Source organism: Ambystoma mexicanum, chromosome 3q (assembly GCF_040938575.1).
Source record: "Ambystoma mexicanum isolate Mex_15411 chromosome 3q, UKY_AmexF1_1, whole genome shotgun sequence".
NCBI lineage: Eukaryota > Metazoa > Chordata > Amphibia > Caudata > Ambystomatidae > Ambystoma > Ambystoma mexicanum.
In genome coordinates, this window is record NC_090926.1 from 739,557,721 (window position 1) to 739,578,432 (window position 20,712).

Below are 20,712 nucleotides of genomic sequence, written 5' to 3' on the forward strand. Positions count from 1 at the left end.
ACGAGGCAAGTCAGGCGGACCCCGCCGTCGTCGCCAAGGAGGACAAGGCGACAAAGCCTCGTTGAAGCAGGACTGAACCAGCCGTGGGGTCGGGCCCCCACCAAAGCACCCGGTGGGAGGCCGGCTGGCGAGCTTCGTCAGCGTGTGGGAGTCCATCTCCACCGACAGTTGGGTGCTGGACGCCCTGGCCCAGGGTCACGCGCTCGAGTTTCTAAAGAGGTGCCCGCGCGTCCCCCCTGTGGCCAGGAAAGAACATCACGTCCCTCAACTTCTCTCGGAGGTAAAGGCGATGCTCAAGAAGGGCGCCATCGAGCTCGTCCCAAAGAGGCTTCGGGGCTTCGGAGTTTACTCAAGATACTTCCTCGTGAAGAAGACTGGAGGATGGCGTCCCATCCTGGACCTACGACGACTGAACAAATTCATCAAGGCACAGAAGTTCCGGATGGTCACCCTCCAACACGTCCTGGGTCAGCTGGAGGAGGGCGATTTCCTTTCGTCGTTGGATTTGGAGGATGCCTACTTCCATATTCCCATCCTAAAGGGACACAGAAAGTTTCTCAGGTTCGTGGTCCAAGGGCGTCCCTATCAGTTCAGAGCCCTTCCCTTCGGACTGAGGTCGGCACCCAGGGTGTTCACCAAGTGCCTTGCACCGGTGGTGGCGCAGCTGCGCCGAGAGGGGATCCACGTCTACCCCACCTGGACGACTGGCTCATCCGAGCGAAGACGAAGGAGCTCGCCGTGGAGCACACGGCAAGGACCGTCCAACTTCTCACGGACCTGGGATTCTCCATAAACTACGCCAAGTCCCACCTGGTGCCCGCGCAAGACGCACTGCCTCTGGGAGCGAAGCTCGACACAGTGTTGCTTCTGGCCTCTCCGTCGGAGGAAAGGACGAGGGCCATCTTGGGCAAGGTGCAGCGGATGCTGGTTGCGGACGCGGCCAGAGTGAGGTCCATCAAGTCCCTCCTCGGAATGATGTCTTCTTGCATTTACCTCATCCGCCTGTGCAGGCTCCGGATGCGCCCGTTGCAGGAGTTCCTGGACGCGCGCTGGATCCAGACGGGCAGCTTCGAGGAGAGGATCACACTCGACGAGAGTTTCCAACGAGCGATCCGGTGGTGGGGCACCCGCGCGCATCTGACGGCGGGCATGGACTTCTAGACCCCCGGCCACCAGGAGACAGTGACCACGGATGCCTCTCTGGAAGGGTGAGGAGCGCACACCGAAAATCTGCACGCGAGAGGCCTTTGGCTCCCGATGGAGAAGTCCCTCCATATCAACGTCCTGGAGCTCCGTGCAGTGTTTTGGGCCCTCGGGTCCTTTCTTCCGTCCCTCAAGGGCAAGGTGGTGAGGATCTTCACCGACAACACCACCACCATGTTCTACATCAGGTAACAGGGCGGAACCAGGTCCCCAGCCCTGTCCAGGGAGGCGCAGGATCTGTGGCATAGGGCCGTCGCCCAAGGGATGTTTCTGGTGCCGTTTCATCTGGCAGGGATAAAAAAAAACATCGCCGACTCACTCAGCAGGGAGCTGCGCTCGTGCCACGAGTGGGAACTACGACAGGATCTACTGGACCGCCTCTTCCGACGGTGGGGCACACCCCAGATCGATCTGTTCGCGACGGCGAAAAGCTCCAAGTGCCGGAGGTTCGCCAGCAGGTTTCCCCAGCCGAGGAGCATGGGCGATGCTTTCTCGTTCCCCTGGGAGGGCCTGTTTCTATACGCGTTCCCTCCATTGCCATTGCTGATCCGGCTCATCAACCAGCTCAAGAGGTCACGATCCAGGATGATCCTCGTCGCACCTGCGTGGCCGAGGCAGATATGGTTCCCGGACCTTCTGGACTTGTCAGCGTCCCCGTCGATCAAGCTGCCAGTGGACGTGGATCTTCTCTCCAGGGAAGGAGGTGCCATCCTCCATCACGACCCGAAGTCGCTGAACTTGCAGGCCTGGCTCCTGCAGCGTTAGAGTTTGGAGGATACGACATACCGGCCGACTGCAGAGAGGTTCTTGCAAAGGCCAGGGCGTCCTCAACTCTTAAATGCTACGGACACAAATGGAAGAGGTTCTCTGTCTGGTGCCAAGCACAGAAGATTAACCCTCTACGGATAACGGCTCCCCAAGTACTGCCGTACCTACTGACGCTGGCCAAAGCTGGACTGGCGCACGCGTCCATCAAGATTCATCTTGCTGCGATCTCCCGATACACCAGCACCACGGGGCGGACGTCTTTGTGGTCTTATCGTCTGGTGAAAGAGTTCATGAAGGGACTGTTCAGAACGTTCCCGCCGGTGAAGGCTCCGGCCCCGGCGTGGGAGCTCAACGTGGTGCTGACCAAGCTCATGGGACCTCCGTTCGAGCCTCTGCACTCGGCTCCGTTGAAGTTCTTGTCGTGGAAAACAGCGTTTCTTGTGGCCATCACCTCCGCACGACGGATGGGAGAGATCCAGGCCCTTTCCTGCAATGCCCCGTACTTGACTTTTCACGACACGAGGGTAGTGCTCAGGACGCACCCTTCCTTCATGCCCAAGGTGCCGTCGGACTTCCACCTCAACGAACCCTTGGTGTTGCCTGTTTTCTTCCCGTCGCCTTCGTCGCCGGCTGAAAGGACTTTGCACTCGCTGGATATGGCTAGAGCGCTGAAGTTCTACGTGGACCGCACAAAGTGTTTTCGGAAGACGTCACAACTCTGTGAACTTTGGACCTGTCAATCAGGGGAAGGCTCTCTCGAAGGCTTCCATTTCCAGATGGCTCTCTGGCTGTATCATGTACTGTCATTGGTTGGCAAACCGACCGCTGCCTGGCCGTCCGAGAGCCCATTCCACCAGAGCGATCGCAGCTACCACAGCATTCCTATCTGGTGTGCCCTTGCTGAACATCTGCAGGGCGTCTACGTGGAGGTCGACGCACACCTTCACGAAATTCTACTGCGTCGATCGGGATTCCAGGGAGGAGTCCAGGGTCGGCCAAACAGTGCTGCGCAACCTGTTCGCCTAAGGTGAGCCTGGTGAGGAGGTAAGAATTGCTTAATGTTGAGTTTGATGTAATGCTTAATGTTGAGCCTTTGCCACCTCCCGTGGTTGTGCATGTGTGTACTGCTATGTATTCTTTATTCATGAGCATGTGAATCCATGCCAGACCCCATGTTGGAGAAGGAACAAGTTACTTACCTGTAACTGTTGTTCTCCAGCATGGGTCTGGCATGGATTCACATGCGAACCCTCCCGCCTACCCCTCTGCGGCTCTTCACTTGGTCATACTGCCACTTCACGTGCTACCAAATCTGAAGATGGCTGCCAGAGGCGGGGCTTAGGTAGAGGGCAGTCATTGGCTGTGGTCAGTATGACGCAGAGATCAGTGATTGATTACTACTACGAAAGACAGATCAGAAACAAAACTGATACTGATTTTTTTCTTTACCGAGGATTCCCAGTCTGACGACGGGGAATATTCATGAGCATGTGAATCCATGCCAGACCCATGCTGGAGAACAACAGTTACAGGTAAGTAACTTGTTCCTTCTACTCTGCTTGGCAAACTCAAGCCCTCAAGTTGGCACTGTAAAAGGCTATCTAGCAGCGCTATCAATCTTCAAGCGCACTGCGGAGGAACCATTGTATTTCAAACTACCCTTAGTAATACAATTTCTCAAGGGATTAACTAATGGGGCTTAAATTTAGTCTTCAATTTCCTAATGGGTACTCCCTTCGAACCACTCCACTCTTGTTTGCTGAGATTTCTCACTTACAACTGTCCTATTAGTAGCACTAACATCTGCTAGGAGGGTGAGCGAATTACAAGCTCTCTTGTAAACCCCACCCCCCGTACAATTTTCCATAAGGACAAAGATGTCCTACAGGTGAAGCCTAATTTCCTCCCAAAGGTGGTTTCTGAATTTCACATCACTCAGAAAATTACCTTACCTTCGTTCTACCCTCCTCCCCATCCAGGGAAAGGGGAAGAAAGGCTACATAGGCTGGACCCAAGGCGAGCTCCATTTTCCTTATGCCAAGGGATACACAGCGTAAGCTTGCAGGAACTTGTGTGGTGCTAGCTTCCACTGAGCAAGCAGTTGTGATTTTGATAAGATACATGTGGTTGCACACACTAAATGTTTGTCTACCTTCAGCTTAACTTGCCTTTTGCACATTATGATGTGGAAACTGATTAGTCCTTCACACTATCGGTACTGGGAAGCTTTGTTTCCTTTTTTAATTCTTGTCCTTTTTAACATTGCAGACAGCACCTTAGTGTAATGGGGATGCATTTGTATCACCATAGCTTTTTATACATGGGTTATTTGGTTACTTTTATGTGCCTACGGGCAAGCTGGTGGCAACAGTTCAATCTTTAAAGTTTTTCCATTCTTTTTGGTGTGCAAATTCGCATATGGCTACTAAACGTGAAAAGTGCCCTAAAATGGCCATGCCACAAGATTTTGTCGCTTCTTTAGCCATACTGTATTTTGGCCGCCTTCCTGCCTTGCCAGGTCAGAAAATCCTTGGTGCCACTAAGTGTGTGTTTGGCAATTGCAAAACCAGTACTTCCCGATTGGACAACTGCTTCATTTGAATGGTGCAGATACTTACCATTGGTGGGTGTGGATTTGCTTCCAGCTCGGATTTTGGATAAGATGACCCCTGCAGCCATTTCGTCAGACCATCGTTGGAGCCAAGAATCCCTCGAAGAGCAGCCTGCTGAAGACTCCTGAAGTGGCCCAGCGTTCCTCCCAGTAACTAGCCTGATGAAGCCCTGCTCCTCTGTCTGATCTCTGAAGACCCTGAGCAGTGCTTCAGCCCTTGAACTAGGCGAACCAACTAGTCTCTACACCTTCTAGAGGACCCTCCCTTCTGAGCCTTTGGAAGTGTCCCTGGACAGCACAGTGAAGTGACCAGCTCTCTCATGGGCTACCTTGCCAGATGGGTTGCTGTTAAGCATTCAAGTCCAGAACTCTTATGGTCGCCCGTTTGTGCCACTAGTAGCCTTCTCCCCGAATTAGAATTTCCCCCTTCAAGGGAACCTGTCCTGCAGCAGCTACTGTGACCGCTACAGGAAGAACGTCACTGGAACACACCTTCCTCCAACCCGCAAAGTGTTCTGAAGAGGTATTCATGAGTGGTTCTTGCATTCCTTCATTGACAGAGGTTGTATCTTGCAGCTGCCCCCAACTGGAAGAATCCTCGAACCTGCAACTTCTGGACACCTCTCTGGAGATGGAGCACCCAGACGATCCACTAAGTCATCTGGGATGTCCTGAGTTTGGAGTGGAGGGGGCGCAGAGTACCTCTTCTCTCCCACACACCCAACCTCTGTCGTCCTGTCCTCTATAGAATAACATTGAGAACAAATATCCTTGTATCCTTATTCCATTCCACTCACCTTTTGGTTGTCGAACCTGGGTCGAGTATCCTGCACCTGGATTAGCCTTGGGTCAGGAAGGAAGAAAAACCCATACTTCACTCAGTTTAAAAGTCCTACAACCATTTTACCAATCACCAACGCAAACTTATTTAAACCCTTCTTGGAGCGAGCTTAATTCTGGTGAGAAACGTTGTGGCTCCTTTGACTTTTGGGCGCAAGGCACCATTCTTCTTGGGGCTTGGCTATTTAGGTTATGGTCTTGTGATCTCGGTCCATCATTGACTGCATCTGAAATACGTGCCTGTTTTGGTAATTGTTTTGAAACGAGACCATCATTAAACCAAGAGAGACTATACCAACCCACGATGACTACCTGATACATAAACTACAGGGATTATGAGACATATAACTCGCTAACCAAAACCTCTAATTTCTGCTTACTTCACACAAAACCAACACAACCACCTCTCACAGCAAACCGCACAGACTTCACCACACCAACCAACCAACACATAGATCGCAACAGCACGCGAGGTCCCGCTTCGATCCTATTTGCACACCCAAGCTCAGCGCACAGTGAAAACCGAACTGAAGCTGCCAACAGTACACCATTGCTCACTTGCCTACGCCCGCTTCACTCACTAACCCACCCCGTCCACCTTTCTTTACAGATCCGCCTGAGCGCCTGGAGAACAACTGCGTTGGTGATGGTGCGCTATATAAATACCTTTTAACATTAACTGTTTTCGATGTATACTTGAACCCCTGGTGACTGTATATATTTGTATCAGTGTGTTGTGCATACTACCTGTTAGATTTATTATCATGTGTTCAGAAGGCCTAAACCCAATCACTGTAATGTTATGCTGGACTGTCTACATTGAATTATTGTGTGCCATACAGTGTTCACTCATTAAGGGCCCCTGACCCCACTTTTGAGAAGGAGCCCTGCACGTACCTTGATTGGGTTTTGGCAAACCTATCAAGAGTTCACTATTCACTATAACTAAGGTGGCCTCTTAAAATCTGTCCACCAGGCCAGATTCTAGAAGTCCATCTCAACAGTTTGCCATTTATGCACTGTGCCCGATTACATCTTGTGCCATCTTGCATTAAGACAAAGTTGGTCTGCGTGCCCATGCCCACTTAGACTCAAAGTTCAGCTGTGCTCCCTGTTTCTGCTCCGCCAACACGCTTTACTCTGACCACGAGCTGCGCTTGCTCTTGACCTTCTTTCTGTATGTTGCTGGCAGCTCTGCTTTCTCCCCTGTGGATGCTGTCCGTGTCCGTTTTACTCTTTTGTGTCTGCAGTTCCGGATGCGGTTCTCTGACCGATGAGGCTCCCCACCTGGCCCTTGGCTCCACAGCTTCTTGGGGTAGTCTGCTGGTGTTCTGGCTCTCCTGCAGGGCCCACCTCGACTGCCTCCTTGTACGCAAGATTCTTCCTCCAGGCCTGCAATGATCGGCCTGGGTTCTCTTGTTGGTTGCTCCTCCTCACTCGTCGGCTCCACCTTTTTTATACATCTGCAACCTGCAGATGTGAGTCCATAATTGCACTTTCCTGGTCGTAATTAGTGGAGCACTTGGGACATACCTGACCTTTACAACATTCTGCAGGCCTCTTCCTCGTCTCAGTACTAGAGTGGTGAAATGACTTACTAGCATTCACTTCTCATAGTCGCCTCTTCCTTGTCCCAGTACTATAGTGGTTTGAATGAGGGGAGATGGTTTGCAACAGCCCATAAAGGCAGAGGCAGGGTGAGGTTCGTTCTCACAAGGAAAAGGGATACCATGTCTCGTCTGTGGGTATTCTCTCCCCAATCACCCTCCACCCAGGTCATCCTCCCTTGCATCTCCACCCCAGAGTCAGGATCCAAAAGTGATGGTCTTTCCCTGGCCACCTGAAAAGAGGATTCAAGGGGTGTAAGTGTGAGGATACCTTCAGGTTGATTACATCATGTAAACTGGGCGTAGAGTATATGCTAGTTCTTAATGATCCAATTGCAGACAGCCCATCGGAGGTCTACGGGATGTTTGCTAGTGCAAACCAAAGGTGGCATAATTGCATGAGAATCCAGAACATTAACTTCACACCAATAGTAAAAGAATATTTTCTGTCCGAACACAATGAGTCACAGATGTGCTAGCAGTAAGCCGTTTCTTCTGTGGTTTAAGTGAAGTTAGTAAGCGAGAACGCCACAAGAAGCTGTGTTGCTGTAAAATAGCACAGCTGCCATTGGAAACTTGCATTTTTATGTGGTCTTCCTGTGACTGTTGATCAGGTGGGCATATGTCCAAATCTGTATTGTAAATTGACCAGAATCGAGTCCTGTATTAACACCCTCTTCATTTACATTTTTCTTCTTAGCCTGAGGGATTTTTAAATATGTGGTTGATAATGCAGCAAATTAGGTTGTGTTCCTAGACCAACACTATCTTTATTTTTGTTTGCAGGTGAAACGGTTGCTGAAAAGACAGATAGTCAAGATCATATCAAATTCTCTAGAGAGCACAGTTGCCATTGAACAGGCCAATGGGGAGAACACTGCTCTGTATGCGACTGATCCTCAGCCAGTGGAAAAAATGCCAGAGCAAGAAAATTCCAGTACACTTGAACCCAAGCTCTCACTCACTCCAGTGGACTTGAGCATCAGCACTGTGGACTCAACTGAATCAAAGCGAGAACTCCCTAAGGCCACTGTGATGGACAGCTGCCTACGTATCGTTCAGTCTTCGACTCAAACTGTTGTAAAGGAACATACCCTGGATTGCACTATGAACTACAGGCTGCAGGTCATGGATCAAGATGCAGATGATGAGGCTGCAGAGGATACAGATGACACCAGCTCTGTCACGTCTTCAGCCAGCTCCACCGCTTCCTCGCAGAGCGGGGGAACTGGGCGGAAGAAGAGCATTCCCTTATCCATCAAAAACTTGAAGCGAAAGCACAAGAAGAAGAAAACTAAGATCTCAAGGGAGTTCAAACCTGGAGACCGGTAGGTTGTCCCTCTGTTGTATTTGCCTCACTGATCTAGTATGTTTAGGTCCAAATACTTAGCATGCAGAGTGAGAAACACCTTACTTTATTTCAACAGTAACCTTTCTACTTCACTGATGTCTGTTTCTTGGCGTACTGAATAAATATAGTCTGGTGGAGGCCGACTGAGTATCTGTCGTCCGTATTGCAAACTTTCCTCTAATGGAAAACTGTAAACCAGACTGCCAGTCGTTTGTGTATTTGGTTTGTTCTTTGCTCTATTTCGGTCAATTCTGGTGAAAGATGTTTTAGATGTTTTTTCGGCAGTCTTTGAAGATGTGTCTGTGGGTCTGTTAGCATATAGTTCTAAGCTGTAGCACTGACGTTAGTCTCCTGCTCGCTTGTTTTTCTGAGTTGATTCACCAACCCATTTTGCCTTGCGAGTCCTATTCGAAGGCCTCACTGGGAATTCTATTGTCATCCCCCTCATGAGACCAGGTCCAGATTTGGCTGATGACCATTGTGTGGGATTCGCAGCTGTACATCCTTTGTTTGCCTGCAAACGAGACTGGAAGAAGTTTGAATTTGGAGGGCCCCAAGTGAACTGTGGGATAGGTGATTTTGTTAAGGTGAGTTTGCTCTTGACCCAAATAGGCACCCTAACTTTGTCAACCAATGGGATGAGTCCTAAAGCCCCCCAAGAAGACTACGGCTACTATAACAAGATTGAGGAAGCTTTGCTGCTTCATCTGTCCAAGATAACACTCTTAATGGAAAGGGTATGCTGAGATCTCCAGATACTGGTCTTCTCAAAACCAAAGGGAGAGCCATAAGGTCAGTGCTCCTTGTCCCCCCACCGCCCCACCCCCTGACTTACCAGGCACATCAGGGTTACAAGCTGTGGGGAGGGATTTTGCAGAATCACTAAAGGTAGGGTTCTGAGATTAAAACTTGAATGGACCTGCAGTGTTTATACTCTAACCAAACTCTTTGGTCGGTGACGGAGCAGCAAGGATTAGACCTGCATGATGAGCTTTAGTTACAGTTAACATACACAAGGGGTTGTCAAGTACCCAAAATATAGTGCTTTATCAATTGCTGTGGTGGGTCAGAGGGAGGATAGGGACATTGAGGCCATTTTCACCATATCTTTATTAAAGAATACGAATAAGGTTTATCTTTCCCTATCACTATAGCATGTTCCCTGCCTACTTTACTAAGGGGCTAGTCTGTGAATTTCCTAAAGGAGTAAGTCTGCTGTCCAAAACTAATCCTATCTAACCCTACCATTAGTTTAATCGACTAAGGCCATGAGAAGGACTCCCTTCTCCTGATGGTTGTGCGTTTGCTCTTGGCTTCACTTCTTTTATAGTTAATCTAAATATGCAATTTTTAAATATTCTTGTTATCTTTTGTATATGTTCCTGTAACTCTTATGGGACTGGTAGCCTTTCTCTCCTCTTTAGTTTGGATTTGTCCTTGCCCTTGGCTGAATCCACTCTGTTTTAGTGTTCTGAATATTCTTGTATAGTGCCTTCTCCTCTGGAGCTTTAGCATTCCAAATAATCAAAGTTCACCTTTTCCAGGTATGGACTTTCTTGTGCAGCGTTTATCCTAGGGATCTCTGGTCTTTAGTTCAGTTATCTATTATGTTCCATTATGTCTCTTGGCTAATGGGTTATTTTCCCCTTTTCCCAATTCTATTTGTCGCATTCTTTGAGGTTTCTTTGCTTCTATTGATCACATTCATGCAATTAAAGTTCATGAACTTGGTTTTCACGCTTGTCATTTGTAGTGGGATCAAGTTTCTCTGATTCTATAACAAGTCCCTTTTGGCTGCCCGGTATTCCCGTTCTCCCAGTTAACTTCAGTATTGCAGCAGAACATTTCTTGTGTCTATAGATACTGGGAACCTTCTCCTCCCTTCCGTGTGCTTCTTGGGTCGCTTTCCGCGCCGTCTTTCTTGGCTTCTTGATAACACTATGGGTAATCAGTCTGTTTGTGGCTTCCTCCGTGGGGTGGTGTCAGTGTCGTTGAATTGGCAGCCTGCCCACCACGATTGCCTCTTGGTCACGCCACCACCAAGCTTTCCTCTAGAGCCGTCTCGGCTTCTCGTAAACGCCAGGCTTCCTGCACTACTTCTCCTGCTCGCAGCAGTTCTGAACTTTGTGGTCTGCTTCAGCTCCACCTCCTTCATATATTCTACACACAGGGGATGTTTCTGCTCTGTATCGCTCTCTCGCTCTGGCTCCCGCTTTTCCTCCCCCGCTTCAACGCACTTGTCAGTTATTTGGAGATTTTGATTTAAAGGGACACATTCTCATTCTTTCTGGTAGCATAAGTTCACTTTCTCTTCATCCCATTTTTGGAACTTATACATTTTTTTTAGATAGTTCCAAATAAACAATCTAAGAAAATACACGCATCAGAAATAATATTACAGCGAGTAATTCATCATATATATTTCTGATGCTTGTGAATATGCTTAGTCTCATGCTGTGCGTATAGTCCGACATCTAGTGGTAATTGCAGAGTATTGCATCTTGTCTTTTGAGGATCAAACGGGGACGCCGACATGGGCGTGCTTGTAACACTATCCGCGATGCGTAGTGTACCCAAGAACCTTCATGCGTCATGGTCCCTCAGATTGGTTTTTTCCCACCCAGCTAGCTTGTCATCTTCTGCGGAGCTTGGAAAATTGCTAATACATAACTTTGTCCACGACCTTTGGTCGTTTAATATTCGTCCCCTTCACCGGCAACTACTTAACAACCAACGCCGAAGACGGTGGAAGACAACTCCAGACTTCGACGGCTGGTGCTCCAGTCGACGCTGTCGTCGGCGTGGCCTTGGCCCTCCGGCCAGGCCTACACAGTAGGGAGAGTGGGGTCCGGGGCTCTGCTTCTGTTCAAGACTGCATTTCCTTCTCCCCTCTTTTCCCTTCTGGTTTAGCTGTCACTATAAACTTGAGTTATGGACAGAACACCTTTTTAAATGTTGCCCTTCTTGCAAAGGCAAGTATCCCTGGAAAGGCGCACACCGGGGGTGTAATAGGTGTCTACCTCGTCACCATGAGGAATCTTGTCGGTCTTGCAGGCTTTTACGTCCTAATTTGATAAAAGAACAGCGAGTAAAACAGTGGGCGGTCTACGCCATGCAGCAGGCCGAGGGTAGCTCCCACACCACCACAGGTGCCTCGAGTGACAAGGAAGTGGGCGACAGCTGTGGCTCTGACACAGAGCCCATTGACCCATTTTAGGAGCAGCCACACTCTGAGACGTCCATCACCGGCAGGCAGGCCACCGGTTCTGCTACGGGGAGCGTACACTCTGGTGCCAGGGACGCACACGCTACACACAAAGGAAAGCACACAACCCTGCGTGTCTCCTTGAAGGATTCGTCGGGACGGCCGAAGACACCAAAGGGTATGCCGATATCTTTGACGGAACCCTCCGATCCACATGGTTGGCCACCCTCCCTGCAAACGTCTAGGGGGGCATGCGTTCGGGCACGTAAGTCACAAGGGCGTCGGCACAAAAGTTCCTATGAGTGCAGACGCCTTTTAAGAGCATGCCCGCGCATAAGGTTTCAGCAACGTAAATGACCGTGACGAAGCCGCTAGGGCCGTCAATCCCTTCCAGACACACCAGAGATCCACAAGAGTCTCGCAAATATCATCTCAGTGGCAAATAGGCCTAAAGACATGTCGGACATGTCCAGACGTCAAAGGTCAGGAAGAATATTCTGAAGGTTCCCAGCCCCTGTCTGTCAGACAAAAATTGACAGCCTAATAACACAGGTCCACATGAAACCCCCCACATCTCCCCCCCACCCCTTCTCCAGAGCCCTCTGGGTCATCCTTCTGGACCAGGGACTGGTTTGAGGGGTACATGAGTAAAACTTCTAAATTTGTGGACTTTTTAGAAAGGTGTATCTATCACCCCTAAAGGGCCTAGAGAGGAGGACCTCTATCCTACTGTGTCTTAAGTTTCAAAGGACCTCCAGCCACACTTCTCATGAAGAGGTGTTTGATCTGACGGAACCAGAGGAGATTCATCAGGACCCTTATGAGCAGACAGATGATACTTTTGAGGAGCCTATAGACCTTTCCCCAGATTGGGGTGATGAGCAGCCAGTGGGCGAAGTACCATGTCTGTCACCAGCCACCACCCCGGATCCAGACACATTGTGCATAGATCCTCCCGCTTCTCCCCCTATAAGACGGGCATCTCCCATCGATGACCAAATGGCATTCAATGCTATCATGAAAAAAGTAGCAGAACACTTTCAGATTGCCACGCAAGAGGCGTTGCAAGACTCCGAATTCGTGGAGGAGATTTTGAAAGAGAAACAACCTTCAAGCAAGGTGATACCTCTGTTAAACTCCATCAAACAGCGGGCAAACAAGGGCAATGAACACACGGGTCGAAGCTTTTTCGCCCCTCGCCTTCAGACCCACTCTACATCCAGGACCATGTCTATCCAGATTCCCTAGTGGTAACGACTAGGAAAAGAGCAGGGGTACCCTTGTCCATGGCCGAGGCACCGCTGGACAAGGACTGCAAGAAGTTGTATGCTCTGGGGAAGCACATAACAGTGGCAGCCAATTCCACCAGGATAGCCAACAATACCATTGTTGGCTAGTTACAGCGACGCCCAGTGGAATCCACTCCAGGAAGGCCTGCACAAAGTCCCAGAGCCAACACAGTCATGCCTGCTGACGGTTGTTTCGGAGAGGAGGCATGTGAATGAAAACCTTTTTAAAATAAACCCTGGATGCTGCAGAGACAGCAGGAAGAACACTGGCCCAAGGTACCTTGTTGAAAAGGCACGCATGGTTGAAGAATTTGGGTTCTAACCGGAAACGCAGACGTCCCTCATTAACAAGCCGGTAGAAGAAGCTAACCTGTTTGGAAAGGTGGTGGATGAGGTTTTAGAGACTGCAAAAAGAACACGAGACCTTGAAGTCACTTAACCAGATAACTGAGACCTTATCTTTTCTCGGAAAATCTTTCCCATGTCCTTCCCCCACCCTCACAATCAGTACAGAAAGAGAAATACATGCCCTCAGGACAGGGGGCAGCTGCCTCAAACCAATATCAGTCAAAAGGACAGCACCGTGGCAAAGGAAGGGGTAGAAGCACCGCCCCTAGAGGCTCCCCGGCCTCAAATCAAAAATGACATACCGATTCGGATCCCCTCCCATGCCTCCCTGGTTGGGGGCGACAGATAACCTAATTCTTCTACGCATGGGAGGGAATTACCAGACCAGTGGGTGCTCAAGGCAGTCACCCACAGTTAATGGATTGAGTTCAGCCGACTACCTCGATACCGGCCACCAACGTCCAGGCAAATGTCACCGGAACATCTAAAGACCCTGCTACAAGAATTCGAGATCCTGCAAGAAAAGGGCGGGATCGAAGTCATCCCAGTCCTACAGGTAAACAATGGAATTTATTCAGTGTACTTCCTTGTACCCAACAAGGATCTCGCCATTCGTGCTGCGCTAGACTTGCGCCCACAGAATACATTTGTCAAACCACAAGCTTTGTATGACAAAAACATTGCAAGAGGTAATCCTTCTACTAAAACGGGGATTACATGGCAACATTGGACATGAAAGATGCATACTTTCATATTTCAATGTTGCCGGCGCACAGAAAATAACTCAGATTCATGATACAAGACCAACACTATCAGTTCAAACTACTCTTCGGCATAGCCTCTGCACCAAGGGTATTTACAAAGGTACTGGCAGTGGCAACAGCACACCCATTCAAGTTTATCCTTACCTTGACGATTGGCTCATAACAGGACTCCTAAGAGTCATGTCTGTCAAATACCCAAAGAACTATACATCTTTTATTCAGTCTGGAATTCTCCATCAACAAGAAGAAATCCAGCATAGACCTCAGGTCAAGCAGTTCCTAGGGGCTCTAATTCGAACAAAGTACGGCCTTGTCTTCCCCTCCAACTAGAGGGTCCAAAACATGCTGTTTCAAATCCCTCAATATGTAGCCAGTCGAAAGGTAACGGTATGCAAAGCTATGCGACTGTTAGGAATGATGGCGTCATGCGTTTATTTGGTTCCTCACGCGCGCTCGTGTCCAATTCAGGAGTGGCTCAACAGCCAGTGGTGTCAGGCCAGCGGACAATGGGACGATGTAGTGGTTGTCTTGCCAGCCCTTGTTCTCTCGCTATGATGGTGGTCGAGTGAGAACCTCTTGAAGGGGAAATCCTTCACCACCCCGCAGTCGAGGCACATTTCTCACAGGTTAGGGAGCTCATCTGCTTAATCAGACAGTGAACAGAGTTTGGTCATCAGATATAGCATCCAACCACATAAACCTGTTGGAACTATTGGCAGTATTCAAAGCATTAAAAGCTTTCCAGAGACCACTGCAGGGGAAGATGGTCCTGATCCTCAGACAGCACCATGGCCATGTACTATCTGAACAAGCAAGGTGGCACTCCCTCTCCAGGGATGTCCAAACTGCCCCAGAAAATTTGGAAGTGGGCTCTCAAATGCATGTTCCTGTTGTCGCAACATGTTCTAGGGGAACTCAATTGTCTGGCAAACTTACTCATCAGAGATTTCCCACTACCCATGGAGTACGAATGGCGATTACAAGAAGACAGTGTCCAACGTTTTTGCAGAATGAGGCTTCCCAGAGATCGACTGGTTCGCTACTCTGGAGAACGCTCAATGCCAAGATTACGCCTCCAGATACCCCCAGAACTGTTCCAAGGTGAATGGACTCTGGATAACATGCTCAGGGAAATTTGTTTACACCTCCATGCCCCCTACTCAACAAGATAGGGCACAAAATGCACCAGGAACCAGTCACAATGATATTGGTGGCCCCCATGTGGGCCCGCCAACCCTGGCTCGCTCATCTGATGGAGATGTCCCTATCTCCTCCAATGAAACTGCCTTGCCCGTACAACATGTCGCAAGACAAAGGAGAGACTCTTCACCCATGCCCGCAAACACTGAACTTAGCTGCCTGGCTCCAGAGATCATAGAGTTCGGGCACCTGCAGCTCCCTCAAAGATGTATGGACATACTCTGAGAGGCAAGTAAACCTAACACACAATATTGCTATTCCAGTAATGGAAGCGTTTTGTCATTTGATTCAACTCTAAGAGCATCAACCCCATTGACTGCTCTCCTACACATATTTTGTACCCGACACATTTATTTGACTCAGGCCTGGTCTTTAACTCTCTAAAAGTTCACTTAGCTGCTCTTCCAGCCTACACTACATCACAACAAAAGGTGTTGTGGTGGAATATACCAGTTATTAAGGCTTTCAAGGATGGAGTAAAGAGAATTCACCCTCCCATTTCTAACCCTGCTCCAGGTTGGGACCTAAACGTGGTGTTGACTAGACTTAGTCTCCTTTCGAGCCCATGCATAAAGCAAGTCTCAAAAATATCACCTACAAAACTGCTTTTTTAATAGCCATTATGTCCATTAGTAGAGTCGGTGAACTACAAGCGCTCTGTCCTAGACTCCTTTGTTACATTCCATAGAGATGAGGTGGTTCTGCACACTCAACAGAGGTTTGCGCCTAAATTCATTTCAAAGTTCCATGTGAACCAATCCATAGAACTACCAAGGTTCTTTCAGAACCTCTCAAACATTGGAGAAAAAAGCCTGTGTAATGGATGTACGCAGAGCAGTAATGTTTTACATGGAAAGAACTCGACCACTAAGGGACAAATCAGTTTTTTGTTTCAGTGGCAGCAGGTAGAGGAGGAGACCCTGTCTCCAAATCTACGATCTCTAAGTGGATTGTCAAATGCATCACACTGTTACACTTCTGCTAAGAGAGAACTGCCCTTCATGCCTAGAACACATTCTACTCGAGGCACTGGGGCTTCCATAGCTTTCATTGCAAATGTTCCCCTAGAGTCCATTTGCAAAGCAGCAACCTAGAGTTCTTTACACACGTTTACAAAACACTATTGCCTAGACACACATTCTAGGTCTGATTCTCAGGTGGGATGAGCAGTACTAAGATATCTTTTCACTACTGTTCCTTCTCACAACCCACCTCCAACTCTGGGTACTGCTCACTAGTCTATTCACAGCATGTCATTCTAAGCAGATTAACAAGCATAAGACATGCATTACTTAACGTAAAAGCATTTCTGATTGTATCTGCTTAGATTCACATGCACCCACCCTTCCTCCTTGCTCGGATAGAAGGAACATGGACGTCTTACTACTCTCTCTTTTCTGTACTCCCCCACGATAGTCATAGGCTCCCTCACGGCAGAAAAAATACAATAGGAGGGACCTCGACGGGTGCGGGATTTTGGGTAAATTACACGTCACGTTAGGGATAGTGTTACAGGCACGCCCATGTCAATGTCCCCTTTCGATTCTCGAAAGACAAGATGTAATACTCTGCGGTGATCACTGGATGTCGGACTATATGCACAGCATGTGAATCTAAGCAGATAGTCATCAGAAATGCTGTTACGGTAATTAATGCATGCCATATTTTTCCTCTTACATCCTGGCTCCTCCTTCCCAACTGGTTGGCTACACCTGCGTTCGCAGGCGGCCAGAAAAAGGTGGCTAAAAAAAGATGGCTGCCTCGTTAAGAAACTTGAAGTTGCTGTTGCTATGTTGTGCGCACATGCGTCCCTTCGCACACCAGCCCTACCAGTCACCCCAACATCACCAACTGCCCACACCCAGTTCCTGTTTTTCCACCTTCTGGGTGGGTAGGAGTTGCTGCGCTCCTTGACGCCCCCTTTTTCTGGTGCGTTGGCTATTAGCTGTACTTCAAATTTTTCTTGCGCTTGATTTTTATTTTTTTTAATTTTTTTATGCCTCCATCTGTCGTATGCCGTTTACGACAGGATTCAAGCAGTGCAACAGCTGTAGGAAGCTGTAGGAAGCAGTTCTCAGCAACTGATCCACATCATTCCTGTGTTCCGATGCCTGGGTATCCATCACCCGGTGAGTTTGTGTGTCTTCTGCTTTGGAATTCATCTGAGGTCTCTGCATAGTTGACTTCTTTCCATGTCACAGCTTGGACCGGTACCAAAGGTGCCCAAAGACTTCTTAAGGACCAGGAAGATGGCCGACATCCGTAAGAGGGGGACTGTACCTGCAGGTGTGGTACGTGTTTCGGCACCAGCCTTTGGTACCCACGCAAAGACTGCCTCTGCAGTTTTGAGGTCTTCACAGGACCATTTAGGGGAAGCCCAGGGCTCTAACAATTCAAGTCCTCTGGGTGGGAAAACGTTCATACCTTCAGCTGGGAAAGGGTCTGAAAAGATCCTCCCGGTACCAAAGATTTGTTCTCCCCTGACAAAATCACTATGGCACCGGTAAAGAGCTCCTCTGCCTTTATCTGTACCGGCAAGATTTGCCACAAAGAGGCAAAAGCCTCCAGGGTTGATTCGGTACCATCAGATTACCCACCATCTGACTCCCCTGTGTCTGCATCGGTACCCAATTGGCTACCGTAGTTAAATCTTCGAGTACTTCGGTACTGAAGAAAGACCAGGTTAGCGTTTCGGGGTCTTTCGACTCCTCGGTAAAGAAAAAAAATGAGAAAAGCTCACATAAGGTGTATTAACATTTTAGTTTGAAACCTAGGTCAGTACCAGCCTCGCCAAAGAGGCACATTCTAAAGATCATCCAATGATACAATTTCAACTTCGGTACTTTAAGGTCAAAATGAGCATTTTCGTCTAATTTTGGACTCAGATTAGTATTCTTCAAAATACTTAATATGCTGCCTGAAATATATATTTTTTTTTAATATTCCAGTGAGGCCTAATACTCTGGAAAGTGCTCCACATTGTTCTCCTGATACTGAGGACGTTTTGGCGGCACCTGTTCAGGATCTAAATGCTCACTCAGCTCCACAATTGCTGTTGACTAATATATAGGTACCCAGACCTGTTGAGTTCAATATATACAATCCTGCACGTCAACCATCTAGGATTGACTCTTCAACATCTCCTTTGAGACTAGAAGAAACCCAATGCGAACCATCAGACATAGCTAATGAGCCTTTTCTACTAGTTTTAGGCCAACACATCAAGGATAAAATGGGTCCTTCTCAGCCTACTAGGGGCGCAGATCCAAAGAGCCACCTCTTTTACCAACACCAGTTTAGATTAAAGGAGAGGGCACTACTCCGCCGAACAAAAAAACAAAGGTGCCAAAAGACAAACACAGACTCCGAAATGGACACTTCATCTATTGCCCCTACAAAGATTTTCCATGGCATTGTGACAAAAGCCATGCAGGCCTTACAGATTACACCAAAGGACAAATCTGGGTATCTGTATAAATGATCAAATACAAAAAACCGAGCAAGAAAGGACAATTGTTTTTACCTATTTTTTCAGAAATTCTGGGTTTTTTAATAAAATATTGGGGTGGGGCAAAGGTATTGCTAAAGGAAGGGGAATGAAGGGGTGGGTGTGGGGGTTGCCCCTACATTATTTAAAGAAAAAACAAAACAGTAATTTCTACTTTATTTTATTTTTTTAATTTTATTCAGTAAGTTCATGGTAAACCCAAATCTGGGACTTCAGGAGTCTTTTGAAAACTTTCTTCTCAACAAAGTCTTCTCTTCCTATGGAAATGTTATGAAGTAGGCCTTGGCTCATTGGGGTAAACCCCACTCTGATCCTCATAGTTCTAAATACTTAACCACTAAAGTTTCAGCAGCTTTGGGTACTAAGAGGTAAGGTCCTACACCACTTACCATTTTGGATAAGCATTCTTAAGCCTTTTCAGGCACAATGAAATATCATATGCCAATGATTCTCTCAAGCAGGTCAACACAGCCACGGTTTTGGCAGGTTTTAAAATGTAAAATTGGGAAGACCTGGATCGCTTCACAGAACTGCTTCCTCAAGAGGCGGCAGATGAATTTTCCTTGTGTATCTCAGAAGGAAGCAAGGCACCTGTTCAACCTCAGGTTTTTGAAGCTTTAACAGACCCCACTGCAAGGGCAATTGCGGGTGCTGTCTGCATGCTTAGACATGCTTATTTGGCAGCTGCGTCCCTACATCAGGATATTCAGGATAAGACCTGCCTTTTTATTGTAAAACGCTATTTGACCCTTTATAGTGATGAGGTTCTTGAAACCTGCAAGGCTAGCGTTACTGCGACTAAATCACTTAGTTCTATCTCAGTGAAACAGCCTTGTCAGAATTCCAAATCCTTTAAACTGTGTGCTCAGGGAAATGATGGTTCTTCAGCAACCACTAAATCATATTTTTTGGGGGCTTTTTGTTTCTTACATTACATACCTTTACAATATTACATGATATAAAAGAAACCGAGAAAAGTAGATTTGCCATTTAAAAAAGGGAAAAAAGTAAAGGACATTCAATCAATAAAAACAAATAAAAAGTTATCCTCCAAGTAATGCCATCATCCCTTAGGTTCATCATACAAGAGTATTCAAAAACCATCTCCACTTAATTTGATATAATTCAAACAGTTTAAAACCGAATAATTTCCATTATCTGAGTGACCACTCAGAAAACAAGACCATAAAACCTGACAATCTAAAAAATCTGGACTATAGATAACATTTCTAAAATGTAACCATAGTTTCAAATGAAGCTTCGAACAGTAAACCACAAGGTGCTTTAACGTTTCCACACTATTGGATTCATTACAGAACCTGCACTTTAAAAATTAATTTGGTAATATTTTCTTTCCAACTAAGACTTCCCTTGTTAAAGGAATGTTCCATCTAAAAACAAATCTCTCCCCTTTTTTGTTGGGGAACAGACTTGGATATTTCGCAAAACTTCCACCTTTTTATGTTCATATCTAAGGTGTTCCATGGAGGTATAATTATGGACATTCTCTATAGTTTCACTTCAATCTACTACATAGAGGGCTTTTTAATCGGCATCAATTTACTTAGAATATCTTCCTATAAAAATCCCAATTTCTCAACCATTTTAGTGCATAGATTTTTGAATTGGATCAGAGTTCTGTTTGATCCTATTCTCAATAAAAAGCCAAAACTTCCACTTTAGCGTCTGATATTTTCAGTCTAAGCTTGCACGGAGGGGAATTGAACTCAATTCATATTTTAAGCAATCAGTACACTGTTTGGAATATTCAAAGCTTTCCACCAAACTATTGCTTCCAAATGGTCCAATTTCTCATACACCCATTCTTGGAATATGTACACACCATATGATAACTTAGGGAAAACTTTGTCAAACCTGTACTCGTCTCAATTTTCTTCGAGAGGATGTTACGCTCACCTGGTCTCTGCAGAGGCGTTGGGGCACAGTTGCAGCCCTCCCGGGGCTGAGGTCGCTCGGGTCCAACTTCGCCCTCTGCGCTTATGTGGTGACTGGTGGTA

At 47.5% G+C, this 20,712-nt stretch overlaps 1 protein-coding gene across 1 annotated transcript in view; it reads left to right on the forward strand.

Moving 5' to 3' along the window:
* UBE2O (ubiquitin conjugating enzyme E2 O) overlaps positions 1-20,712 on the forward strand; it is a 1,359,828-nt gene that overhangs the window by 850,956 nt on the left and 488,160 nt on the right. The window contains exon 9 of the mRNA XM_069654680.1: positions 7,816-8,357. Within this exon, the coding sequence (XP_069510781.1) occupies positions 7,816-8,357 (542 nt within the window). The remainder of the gene's footprint in view (positions 1-7,815; positions 8,358-20,712) is intronic.